Source organism: Vipera ursinii, assembly GCF_947247035.1.
Source record: "Vipera ursinii genome assembly, chromosome: 1".
Classification (NCBI taxonomy): domain Eukaryota; kingdom Metazoa; phylum Chordata; class Lepidosauria; order Squamata; family Viperidae; genus Vipera; species Vipera ursinii.
Window position 1 is genome coordinate 210,384,255 of NC_139512.1, and position 13,885 is coordinate 210,398,139.

At 36.3% G+C, this 13,885-nt stretch overlaps 1 protein-coding gene across 1 annotated transcript in view; it reads left to right on the forward strand.

The window, feature by feature from the left end:
- Window positions 1–13,885, forward strand: part of APOB (apolipoprotein B) — a gene marked incomplete at both ends in the record, with an annotated part of 42,902 nt that overhangs the window by 15,230 nt on the left and 13,787 nt on the right. Inside the window, 15 exons of the mRNA XM_083349826.1 lie at window positions 381–498; window positions 595–741; window positions 1,392–1,603; window positions 2,776–3,016; window positions 3,906–4,082; window positions 5,172–5,363; window positions 6,809–6,976; window positions 7,441–7,652; window positions 8,184–8,366; window positions 9,595–9,716; window positions 10,392–10,602; window positions 11,311–11,486; window positions 12,107–12,294; window positions 12,745–12,884; window positions 13,399–13,772. Coding sequence (XP_083205952.1) covers window positions 381–498; window positions 595–741; window positions 1,392–1,603; window positions 2,776–3,016; window positions 3,906–4,082; window positions 5,172–5,363; window positions 6,809–6,976; window positions 7,441–7,652; window positions 8,184–8,366; window positions 9,595–9,716; window positions 10,392–10,602; window positions 11,311–11,486; window positions 12,107–12,294; window positions 12,745–12,884; window positions 13,399–13,772 — 2,861 coding nt within the window. The remainder of the gene's footprint in view (window positions 1–380; window positions 499–594; window positions 742–1,391; window positions 1,604–2,775; window positions 3,017–3,905; window positions 4,083–5,171; window positions 5,364–6,808; window positions 6,977–7,440; window positions 7,653–8,183; window positions 8,367–9,594; window positions 9,717–10,391; window positions 10,603–11,310; window positions 11,487–12,106; window positions 12,295–12,744; window positions 12,885–13,398; window positions 13,773–13,885) is intronic.

The following is a 13,885-nucleotide window of genomic DNA, read 5'->3' on the forward strand; positions in this document are numbered from 1 at the left end:
GGATGGCTTTGCGGGCCACATGAAACCACTTCGCGGGCCGGATCCGGCCCCCGGGCCTTGTGTTTGACATGTCTGCGGTAACATATACATTCTCTCTACCTCCCAGCCGTCCAACACACACTGTTTAAAAGATGTTAACGTTGAAGGCTATGCATTGTTATCACAGACAATATCTTGTATGGTAAACATTCTAATTGTGACAATATCTCTGGTCAGTTTGTAGCAGCTCTTGATTAAAATTTGACAGAGCTTCAGTAATGGGACACATGAAGTGGCTTTGCAAAAAAAGGTGAACGCTCAATCTGCCAATTACCGATTTTACATATGAAATTATCCCGCAGTTTTGAAAGATTTTTCAAAGTTTTCTTCCTGTCTTCCAGATTCTACTTCCAGAAAAAAATAATTACACAAGAATTAACAGATGTTGCAAACTTTGTAACATCTTTGATCAGCAATGAGTGTTCAGGAAATGAAGACCTCACCTACCTGACCCTGAGGGTATTTGTTTGTAAAAGTACTAAATTTTAATATTACAGATTAATATTTCTTGTTAGGGGAAAAAATCTAACTTGTATTTTCTGTTGTCGCTCACAGGCCATTGGCAATATGGGAAACGTTTTGGAAAACATCAATCCCAATGTGAAGCAATCCTTAAAACTATGCATTCGAAGCAATGCTGCATCTCTTGATATCCAGAAAGCAGCTATTCAGGCCCTGAGGAAAATGGATTTAAATGATGAGGTAAAGCAGACTATTATATAACTTAATGAGATTTTTTAAATACTCTGTTTATGATCCGCATCAAGGAAATCTTATATTTAAAGATACAACAAATTTCACATATACTGGTCAAATTAGTTTCAAATTGTTGTTTTGATTAAAAGTGAATTCATATGATTCTATTGATCATATTAATATCAAAAGTGGACTTTAAACATGTTCATTTTCCATAGGAATGTAGCTTATGATTCCTTTATTTGTGTTATAGAATTAGATAATCGATAGCAATAGCAACAGAAATTAGACTTATATACCGCTCCATAGTACTGTACAGCACTTTCTGAGTGGTTTACAGAATCAACATATTGACCCCCAACAATCTGGGTTCTCATTTTACCGATCTGGGAAGGATGGAAAGCTGAGTCAACCATGAGTCAGTCAGGATCGAACTCTTGGCTGTAGACAGAGTTAGCCTGTAATACCGCATGCCAACCCACTACGTCACCACAGCTCTGGTGAGTCCTAAATGTGAAGCACTAAATCCTCAATGTTTCCTACCATAGCAATTAAACCAGCATAGCAAAGCAAACCAAGCATAACAATTAAACTAATCACAGCTGCTGCCATTCTGATACTTTAGGAAAATACTACAAATTTTTCTTTTATTTCAGGATCGTGGAATGCTAATTAGAGTCTTCCAGGAGGCCTCTTCCCCAGCTGATAAACGTTTAGCAGCTTATCTCCTGCTGATGAAAAACCCTTCCTCATCCGATCTTTCCAAAATCATTAAAGTTTCTTTGAGGGACAAGAATGAACAAGTCAAAAATTTCGTAGCTTCCCACATTGCCAATATCTTAGATACTACTGATTTTTACAATGAACTGTAAGTTATTTTCAAACCTGCTGAAATTGTTTCACTGTTTATCCTTTAGTTGGAATTATGCTTTTAGTTGAAATTATGCTTTTAACCTTAATGAATAACTTCATAAACTTCACAAACTGTTTAAAATTCTCCACACAATACACCGTTATAGGAATGCATGCCAAAACAACTAGACACAAGGATAGTTTCTTCCCCTGTGCCATCACCCTGCTAAACACCTAACTCCCACAGCACTGTCTCAGGCCTAAAGATATTTACCCATGTAGTAGGTTGTATTGCTATTATCCTTGACATCTTCTCATATTTCTCACCTGTCATCTTTCCTACTACCTTCTCCTATTGGTACTATATGTTTTGTTGTTATTATCTATGACCTATCACTTTGTTGCTTGTATGTACACTGAGAGTTTATACACTGGAGACAATTCCTTGTATATCCAATCCCACTTGGCCAATAAAGAGTTCTGTTCTGTTCTGTTCTGTAACCTTGCTAAAGTATGATTCCATAAGTGGATGTTCTGTGAGGCCAAAATTAAATGGACGAACCTTAATGTCTTTGTATGGGGGCTAAAGAGTAACTCTTACCAGTTGAGGCATGTATCAAAGAGAGCTACACAAATCAAACGTGGACTTGCCCTTAAATGAAAAGATTTTTCCAAATTCTTTGTGCAATCTTGGTGCTCTTGGAATTTCTCTTGAAAAATGAGGTGGGCAGAAGGAAAGTCTTAAGTAAAGTTGCTCCCTTTGGGAAGTAGTTTATTAATCTGAACTGTGAGGCAAAAATTGTCCTAATTGAAGGGAATAAGGAGTTTTAGGGGGAGGGGAGTGCAATTTTTTATAGTGTTTTAATGTCAAATAAGATCTTTTGTTTTCTGAGGATTCTTAAAGCTCATGATTTTATTTAGAAAGACATTTTTAAATTTTTGACCACGTTTCCTTGATAGGGCTGCACTGAAGTAGTAGTAATTCAGAATTTAGTTATAGGGTCTCCCCTTCAGATCACTTTTTTTCTCCTTCCATCTGAAGTTAATACACCAGCAATCCAGTTGGTAAAGAAATCCCTAGAATGATACAGTAAATTTACATTAGTGGAAATTACCTCAACACTGTTAGGATAATTTTTTAACTCTTTTTTGCTTTTTTTTTAACAACACTGGATATTCTGTAATCAGGCTCAGGATCAAAATTCAGGAGGCGCTTAAAGGAAACCAGATGCTGACAGTCAAAGACTTCCGAAGATTTTCACAAAATTATCAAGTTTCCAAGACAGTGACTCCCCCGTGGTCTGCGGACCCTGTCACAGCAAAATTGGAAGGAAATCTGCTGTTTGATCCAAGCAGCTATATAGCTAAGGAAGCCATGTTGAAAACAACACTAGAATTATTTGGGCTGAAACCTCTGGATGTATTTGAGGTACAGCAATATTTAGATGCTTTTCTTCTCCTTTCTTCCTGTTTATTTTTTTTTCTCTACTCCTTACTAATATTGTTATCAAAGTATTGTGTTATTTACCATTTCATTTAAATACTAGTTTGGAACTGAAAGCTCTCAACACAGTATATAAGTATTGAAAGTCAACTCTATATAAAAATTGTATCCAACAGGTATATAGGCTCAGTACATTTCACGTCATCAAAATATACTCATGGTTTCAGCAATCAATTGGAATAAGAACAAAACTGCTAAATCTGTAGCTATCGTGACCATGCTAGTATCTTGATATCAAAGGACAAAGTCTCTGTATGCAATGCTGACCAAACACAACACCAGGGAGCCATTAACTTTATATTTGAAATTCCAGAAAAGTTGAAGTCATCCTGTTTATTTACGTTGCAGCTCAATAATCAAACATCTGGAATTAAATCACTTTGAAATTAAGATGCTTCGAATTTTGGCTACCATCACTCACAAATCTAATCCTCTTCCCCAAATGCATAATTCATTTGTTTGAAACAACTTAATCTTAAGCACTGGAAGTCAATGAAGGTTTAATAGGTAAATAAAACAAACCAAAAGAAAGTAATAAAAAAAAATCTAACCAATACACTACTCCAAGATAGCCAATAGATTTTTGGTTGTTAAAACAGCTTGGCTACATTTCTTTGTTAAAACAGCTTGGCTACATTTCTTTCCTGAAGAAGAAATGAACAAGAATTTCATTCTTTTCTGGACTGCATTTAATTTGGGGGTACCGAAGCTCTAAAATGTGTATTTTCCCTATGGAAAGAACAATCTATCTGAATGTTTAGACAACTTAACCCAGGCTCTCCAAGTGAAATGACTTTCATTTTCATTTGACCAGATTGGTCTGGATGGGAAAAACTTAGAGCCTACTATTGAAGCAATGTTTGGCCCAGAAGGTTTTTTCCCTGATGCTGCTACCAAAGCTTTGTACTGGATTGATGGCAAAGTACCAGAAAAATTTTCCCAAGCCCTTTTTAATTATTTTGGATATTCCAAGGATGCAACACAGGATCAGGTATGTGTTTTCTTGGTATTTTTTCTACTGTTAAAATTTACAAATAAACATTAGAACCTCTGTAGAGTATTTGGGACATCCTCTGTAGAGTAGGGATGCAGTGGCTCAGTGGGTTAGGACGCTGAGCTTGTCGATCAGAAGGTCGGCAGTTTGGCAGGTCGAATCCCGAGTGCCGCATAACAGAGTGAGCGCCTGTTACTCGTCCCAGCTTCTGCCAAACTAGCAGTTCGAAAGCACATAAAAATGCAAGTAGAAAAATAGGGACCACTACGGTGGGAAGGTAACAGCATTCCGTGAGCCTTGGGTGTCTAGTCATGCCGGCCACATGACCATGGAGACATCCTCGGACAAGCGCTGGCTCTTCGGCTTTGAAACAGAGATGAGCACCGGCCCCTAGAGTTGGAAATGACTAACACGCATGTGCAGGGGAACCTTTACTTTTACCTTTAGAGTATTTGGTCAGGTTTAATAGAAAGCTGAAATAACTGAACTATTATTAGGCTCAAAAGCTAACACACTTACTGCAGTAATAGGTTTCTCAGAATTATCTTTAAGGAGGTAAGTTTAGGGTTAGGTATGGCTTCATATCTAACTCAGTTTATTTAATGCTGAGTTTGTTTTTCCAAAGGAGTTAGCAGTTTTTCTGCAACACTGAAATAGCACTAATTAGGTCAGTGGACATCATTTGGAAATGTCCTGCTCTAATGTGATTCACTGAATATCTAACCAAATGAGTCTTTGTATAATATAGATCATTTTCATATTCTAATATTCCTCATCCTATGTGTTGCTAAAACAAAAGTTCAGGCATAAAGCAGGACTCGAGTTGATGATATTTATCATGGCAGCTGAAGTTCTTTTGAGATTTGTCAACAAATTTTACAAGGTGTTTTTATTTCAAAGTATTTTTAAAATGAAGCTTTGAGAAATTGTGCAGATTAATAGTTGAAGCTGGAGGCTTTTTTCTACATTTAGATTAAATAGCATTTGTTTAAAATGTAGTATGTCGTCAAAGCTGGTTTAAATTCTTTCTTCAAATGAAATCAGAAATTCCATGGTGGGATTTTCCTTTCCTTCTTCTTTTCTTAGGATATTATGAAAGGAATCTTGCTTAATTTTGAGAAACTGGTTAAAGAAATCTCCAACAAGCCAACACCAGATGTCAAAGCCTACTTCAGAGTCTTCGAAGAAGAATTGGGCTACTTGAAATTCAGTGATTTTAAATTGTTGGGAAATGTGATTCTGAAAAGCTTTAAAACTTTGCAGAGTATACCTCAGAAAGTAAGTATTTGGTTACTAAACAGTGTATTCTATCTTCCTTTTTTATTTGCTATTCATTATTCAGTCAAATTAACCAGTAGCCATTTAATTTTGCATCCTGTGTGCCCATTTAACCACAAAAAAGACACATAGAATTCAATGAGAAGTCCTTCTGAGTTGTGTAAAAAATTACTAAGAGGCCAAAAAAATTAAAAAACAGCTTTTATTCTGGAATTATTTCTTTTTTTATTTTATTTTATCTCTTATAATCAAAATTCCCTGGATAAGAGGAGGGCAGTATGCAAGCCCATTAAAAATAAAAGATTTGCTTCATGGAAATTGGATTGCTCAAGATGAACAAGTGAGATAGCTTTTGTTTTTAAGTAGTAATCATTCATTGTGTTGAAACCTGACAACCAGTCTAGATGAGATGCCATCTATACTGTTCCAATTTGTGGAATATATTTTTGAAAAAGTAAAAAAAACAGATCTTGGATATTGATTTGGATACCGAACTCTGGAATGAGAAGGGATTTTATGCTTTTTGCTTTCTATTGGGGGACGGGGTCTATGTGAACTGAACAGGAAGTTTTTATTAGAACCCAAATGATAATTTTTCTTCCAGTGCAAACTGAAGGCAGATGGAAAGCAATCTGGATTGGAATTATAACAGGAACAAAATATTAATGTTCCTTGATCCTCCCATTGGAGCCCTAATCCAGATTAGCACATCTCTTTCATATATTTGAGGTTAGGGTTAAAATTCAGTCATTTTGACCAATTTCATATTCTTCCTGGCTTTCATCATACAATCCAGACTTTAAAAGGCAGGCAAAAAAATGAGTTTTTTTTCTTCTTTTAACATACTCTGTACATTTCTTTCTTCATTGGTGTAATATATCTATCCCAACTGATGTGAAACAGCTATCGCCACTCGGGTACATTTTGGTGTGGAATTTTTAGGGACATAGTTATACAAAGCATTCATACTACGAGATTGTTACTCTGCAAGGGATAATGTCCATAAAGTCTTTAGCAGTTGCAAGGTCAATTGAGCCATGCTATTGGAAGTGTTAATTGACAAATATCTGGAAATATTCAGGTTCTCTACTTCCATGTTATGCTTCCTGTTCAGTACAGAAGCCAATGCCCCCGGTAAACAAATCCCAGCCAACATTAAGCTATAACATTTTTTAAAGGAAAACCAGCAGAGGGAAGCAGACTTCCTCTAATATCACCCATTTGCTTTTATTTGGCCACACGTTAGGGTCCCAAGATATGTTTGAATGAGGCTTAATATCACTAACTACTCCATCAGTTATTTTTGTTATTTTCCAGTTAAATCACATTCTTCTTAGAATTTTCCTTGAATCTTCATTCAGTTTTCAAAACAGGAAGCTAGAGAAACTCCCTAGGAAGGATACAGATGTAACACGTTTGGGTTTTTTCTATGTATTTGCCTGCAGATTGTCCAGACCATTTCCCAGGGGACTGAGAATGATCTCATGGTTCACTACATCTTCATGGACAATGAGTTTGAGCTGCCCACAAGTGCAGGGCTGCAGCTACAAGTAGCTTTGTCTGGAGTAGCCACCCCTGGAGCAAAGGTTGGAGTGAAAATTTCACAGAGGAATGTGAGTTTTATTTTCACACTAATTGAGAAGTTCCTTCAATAAGCTACAATGCAGTAGACCAGTGGTTCACATATCTGAATCCCACCACTGGTAATAGATGAAATGATTTTAATGTGTCATTCTGTTTTAATGCAATTAAATTATTTTAAATTCTGATCTGAGGTTTTTTTTTACAAAAGGCGTATATAGAAGTGAAGTAAATAAGTATTTCATTACATGATAAATACAGTCTTCATTCCAAGTTTAAAAGGTTTCCGTGTAGGTAAATCAGACTTTCTGAGAAACACAAATACCAATACTTAGTAAACTCACTTTGGGATTTGAAATATATTGCCTGTCATCCTGGGGAGAATTACTCTCATTATCATTACTATCAGAATCAGATATGAATTCTAGTTCGCAACACCATGAAAAGTACTTGGGAAAAATGAAACAAATATTTACATCTTATATGTGTCTTCTAGATCCATGCAGATTTGATTGTTAAACCATCAATGGCAGTTGAGTTCATAACTCATTTAGGAGTGAATATCCCTGAGTTTGCTAGAAATGGTGTACAGATGAACACCAAAATATACCATGAATCTGGAATTGAAGCCAATGTTGCATTGAAAGCTGGACACCTTAAATTCACCTTTCCTGCACCAAAGGCCCCAATCAAGCTTTTCAGCATCAGGTATTGTAACTGTTCTGTAAACAACGTTGTTTTGTTTTTTGTTTTTTGGTTGCTGATTTTTAAAAACATATTTCTCCTATTCCTGCATTAAAACCTTAATGTGTAATACTGGTTTCGTACAGAAATGTTCTGCAATATTTTTTTAGTCTTCCATTATACAAAATACAGTAGCTCCTGGATGCAATTATGATATGCCAATCTAGTCACTGTCTTTCTCTACATTCTGAAGTGAACTTAATCTGCAAATTACTATAAAGTTGCAGTTTTTCTATATTGCCAAAGAATAATTTAAAGAGTCCGAATACCTTGGGCTGTGTCTATCAGTTTGGAATTTTTGTTTTCTAGTCTTCCTAGAAAGACATGCAAACCAGAATCGAAGATGATATCGGAATGTAAATTAATTTTCCAAGGGCAAGATTAAAGATTTGTACAAAATGTTTTAATTCATGATCACCTACTCTTCATTTTAATTGTGATTGGTTGAGTCAGTAGAAAGGAAAAAAGGCCATCTATTTTCTTTTCTTTTTACAGCAATGTCTTGCATTTGGTCACCCCAACTCGGAATGAAGTGATTCCTCCACTGATGGAGAATAGAGTAACACAAAACAATTGCTCTCCTTTCTTTACTGGCCTTGAATTCTGCACCAGACTAGAATATTCCAATGCTAGCTCTACAGTTGCAGCACCTTACTATCCACTGACGGGAGAAACCCGGTAAGATAGACCAATGGTCTTCCTCTGAATGAATCATCAGCTCCTCTTTGATTCTTTGATATTTCAGGCCAAATACAAACCCTTCACCAAAAATAGAAAGCTCACGGGACTGTATAAAACCTGCATAATTCAGATAATGGTTTCTTTTACTTACTTTATTTTCTTCCTGGTACTAATGGGAAACGGTTCTTTGTGGGGTTGTCTACTTTTGTTGCACTAGTGTGTTGCTTTGCTGGCTCCAAAAATTAAACCCCTCTTCACTGTCCTGAAAGCCAGGAATTTGCTTGTAATGAATTCTTTAAAATGTTGAATTATTTGTCCATCATAAATTTGTACACTTCCATGGTATAACCTCAGGACAGACTACCCTGATGCCAAATTTTTATATTCTATTCTGTACCTTTATATTTTATTGTACCACTCTTTACTGCAAAGATCTTTAGAGTTGTTTTAATGTGATAATTTGTGTAGATAACTAATGGCAATAGATGCTGTATTTCCTTATCCCAAAAGTCTCAGCATTGTAGGACTTTGCCTTTGATCATTCTTTATATAAGTTCCACATGCAAAACCTTATGTGTGTGAAGTTGAGAACATATCATTAAAATGGCAACTAGAATACAATGCGGAAAAGAAGAAGGTGGTAAGCGAAATAGGAATATGCCACACCTAATAACTGATAGACCGAAGTGAACTTAATATTGTTAAATTTTCAAAGACATAACAGCTTTCACATGATGTCTATTAGATGGATATTAAATACAGCTTAATTAAAATGTAATTTTAAATACCTCTTAAATATCATTTATATCTGCATTTGTGTATTTTCAGATAGATTTTGCAAAGAAATTTACAAAAAAAAAAAGAGAGAATAATTTTAAGGGAGAAAGTAACCTGCAACAGAAATAAGGCAATTCTTCCATTCCTTAAAACTATGTAGGAGTAAAGATATGTAGGCTTTATGATATTCCACATAAATTATGATTGATAGTTATTACATAAGCTAAGGTAGTAGCCAACAGAATAAACCAATCTTTTAGAACACTTTGGGGTTTTTTTTAAGGTTATATCACTGTTAGGTACCTCTCATTTTTTTAATACTGTCAATTATAGTTATTTAGTTTTGCTATGATTTCTAAATAGTAATTATTTTCTGTCTTGGCTGTTACTCCATTTAATTATTCACAATTCACAATGAGGTATTATCTTTTCATGTTGACGTATTTAGGTATGAAATTGAACTACATCCAACAGGAAAAGTAAAGGAATACATTGCAAGTGCTAATTATGAACTAAACAAAGAGGGGAAAGACTTGGTAGACACTTTAAAATTCATTGCTCAAGCCAAAGGTAAGAAGCTGTGCAATTTGTTGTACAGTAATGGGGAAACTTTCAAAGGTTTGCCTAATAATAAATGTCTTTTCTGATTAAAAGCTAGCATAAAATCACTAGTTTCCTGTCAAAAGATGTTAGAAGATCAGGTTGCAGGAAATTTTAGCAGTTTTAATGAAATCAACATAGATCAAGCATCTATCAGCAATGGTATGCCTAGGGAAGGTTTTATTTATTTATTTATTTATTTATTTATTTATTTATTTATTTATTTATTTATTTATTTAAATTCCATTTATATCCCGCCCTTCTCCGAAGACTCAGGGCGGCTTACAAGCTTAGCAGTAGCCTTCATTCTATGTATATGCCTGCTTATTAGGGCTTTCACACACACCCCAAGCGGCATTATTACAAAGTCAGCTTACTGCCCCCAACAATCTGGGTCCTCATTTTACCTACCTGGGAAGGATGGAAGGCTGAGTCAACCTTGAGCCTGGTGGGATGCGAACCTGCACTAATTGCAGGCAGCTGGTGTTACTTAAGGAGGCATTAGCCCACTGCTCCACCAAGGCTCTTATTCCAAACAAAGATTTTAAGAATTTAATATTTGAATTGAGAGACATTTTGAAATGATGTTGACCATTTATTTTAATGGAGCACATTGTAATAATCATTTATCAACGTATGTTTCAGGTGTAAAAGAAAGCGAAGCCAAAATTGTCTTGACATTCAATCGAGGCAAAAAAAATTTTATCAGTGACTTCCAGGCCCCCGGTTTCAACATCAATTTTGGCACCAATCTTAAAATTACCGATTCCTCCAATCAAGAAAAGAAAGCAGTTGCCTTTATCTTAGACATAATCAACAAGAAGAGTCCTGAAATTACCATCACAGGAAGGCTAAGGTAATGATACTTTCCCCCCTAATTCTTATAGACATACCCGGGCCGATAGCATGTGTGCCAAGGTCAGAAAATGGTAATATTCCCAGCATCTGTGTAAGTCTGCTGTTGTCACATGTTAGTTGAATAATGGAGGATGGGATTCTCCCCAGGGACAAAGGAGGAGGAAGTCCATCCCAGAAAGGGGAGGGAAGAGGAAATACATCATAGGGTAGGAGGGTCTGACTGCCCACATTGTAATTTCTCCAAAACAGCCACGTGGTGGCAGCACAGCATGCAAATAGGTGTTGATTTCTTAACTCATATTGTAAAAGTCCTGGCGACTGCTGACAGTGGTGGAAGAAGAATCTCTATGGGCAATTCCACTTGGCGTGCTGTCCAATCCATTTCAAGTGATTTGAAGTTGGTTGTACGGTTGTTGTCTTGACCCGTGTTGACCTTAGAATAAGGAGAAAAGGCAGAAAATAGTGTGACTAGGCAGTGCTTCCTCCAACTGACTCATAATAGAATGCCAGTATCATCGATGGGTGTGCTAGCTCCTAACTATGGCAGCAAAAATCTTATCACCCACATTCCACATAGAAAAAGGGAAAATCACTTTGCTCTCACTCCCAACCCTTATTTCTAATACTTCTCCTCTTCATAAATACATACAGTATGTATAGTTATATAAAATGTCTATTTCTTTTTTTTATGATTTGCTTCTACCAGTTCCGCTGTTGGGAGAGAATTATCCTTGGAAGCGGCAATCTCTATTCCTCGCCTGCAGACTCAAGCTAAAACAGATATATCCCTCCATCAGTCAAGTAATGCACTGATATTCCAGTTTGACTCTTCAGCTATCTCATATGGCTCATCAGTTTCAGAAAGGATTGTCTTAAGATACGGTAGGAGTTTTTTTTTTTTCTCGAAATGAAACATTTTCATCAACAAACAACAATAACAACAATAAAACCCAGCCTTCTGGTTCTGTGTAGCAGGGCAAGATTTCTCCAATCACACCGCAGTTCTGCCCAACCCCCTTCATTGCTCAAATCTTTGTAGTGACATACATAGAGAGAACCAGGGCATACAGGCCTAAAGAGTACAATTTGTCATTAAATCAGAATATGTATATTGCTTAACTCTAGCACAGGAGTTGAGTGGTTTTGACCTTGAGGAATAAAATATCCAGTTTGGTTGCCCTGTGTATAGACTTTTAGCTGCTCTGTTAAGACAGAAAATTGTCTGCAGTATACCTTCGTCTACACGTCATACCTCCAAAATATGGAACACTTCCAAATTTGTATGTCATGGGGCTGAGCATGTCCTTTGCTTGGAAACAGACCGTTGCAAGAAAAATGTGATCTCTACCATTGTTCCCTGTTTTCCTCTGTCTTTTCAACATATAAACTCTACCAGAACACATCAGAGCAAACTGGTATGGAAACTGGTAGGAATTTTTTTTTCAATTTCATAATCTAAGTTCTCTGGGAAATAATATGGGGTCATTGGTTCTGGGTTTCAGATAGAGAAAAAGTGGAAATTCAGTGGAACTCAGGCACTAGTGCTGCTTTGAAGAGAATATCTGCCAATCTGCCTGGAGACCTGAAAGGTTATTCAACGGCTCTGCAGAACAAGGCAAATGGATTTCTGGATCACAAAGTAGCTAATACTGATATGACACTCCGGCACATCATTTCACATTTTATTGTGGTAAGTAGGTGTGTCTGTCATAATCGCCACTTGTCAAAGTATCTGGTACAATTGATGATTTCATATTATTTGAATGTTCTAGCTGTAGGAGGTTTCAGTATTCCCCAAAAAAGGCCAAGGTCCAGTCAAAATCAAGCACAATTTTGACAATAGAAATATCACGGAACAGGAAGCCAAGGGACCCTAGAGTGCAGAAATGATGTTGTGGCTTCTTCTCCATGCAAATTGTAACTGAATTGTTGCAGTACCTGTGACAAGAGAATCTTATGTAGGTTCATATTTCACAAGTGTGGAAAGAAAAGGTGGTGTGCATCAGTTTACACACAACTGAAGAATGTAACATGAGACTATATCCTTGCTGTTTTTAGCATTTTGTCCCGGGTTTGAACTGCTTGAATTGCCCCTATATGTAAGATGTTTGTATTGTGATAATTTACTATGATTTTTCAGGCAACCAATACCTGGCTGCAAAAGACATCCAAGGATCTTCCATATGTCCAGAACTTACAGGACAAATTAAGTAAACTTCAACAACTTGACTTTCAAATCGTAGATGTATTCACCATTCCCGAAGAGCTTTTCTTTAAAAGGTAAAGCAAAATATCTTAGTTTTTTTTGTCTGGTGCTGGCACACCCCATTATGGTTTGGAAGCTATTGGAATTTCCAAGCTAGCCTTCCCATACCTGAATGCATCCAGAACCATGGATTTCAACTCCCCCAATTCTGCAGCCTATATAGACTTTAATAAGAATTCTGGAGGCTGAAGTCCACATATTGGGAAAGCATTGAAGTTGATGAAAATAGATAGATAGATAGATAGATAGATAGATAGATAGATAGATAGATAGATAGATAGATAGACAGACAGACAGACAGACAGACAGACAGACAGACAGACAAAGACAGATAGATAGATAGCAATATTTAACCACTTCTTCAGAGGTGTTCACTTCAATTCCTTAGGATGAAGTGAACTTCAGTTCATTTTTCCAAGCAAGATTATAACAGTGCTTTGTAATTACTTCTTTTGTCTACTGCCTATTACATATTTTGAAGAAGAATAGTGCATTTTTAAACTTACAATGGGTAATTCTGTGTTTCAGTGATGGCAAGATTAAATACGTTTGGAATAAGGACAGTACTTTTATGACTATCCCCATGCCATTCAGTGGACAATCATCACAAGTCATAAGCATACCCAAGATTATAACAGCACCAGCGATTGTGGTGGAATCACTGGGATTAAATATTCCATCACAGGTGTATAAAATTCCGCAATTCACCATCCCTGATGATTACACACTTCGGGTACCTTTGCTGGGCACTTTTGAGATCACTTCCAACTTGTATAACAATTACTACAATTGGTCCGGCTCCTATTCTTTAGCTAACACCACAAAAGATACCTATGGTCTGAGAACAAGATACTTTATGAAAGCTGATTCTGCTTTGGACTTACTTTCGTATAATGTACAAGGTAAGAATCAATCTGTGTTATAAAAGCAGATTAATTAAGCATGTATTATATTACATACCTCACTATTTATTATATAACATTGATTGATTTCCTGTGCCCAGCTATATGCTGCA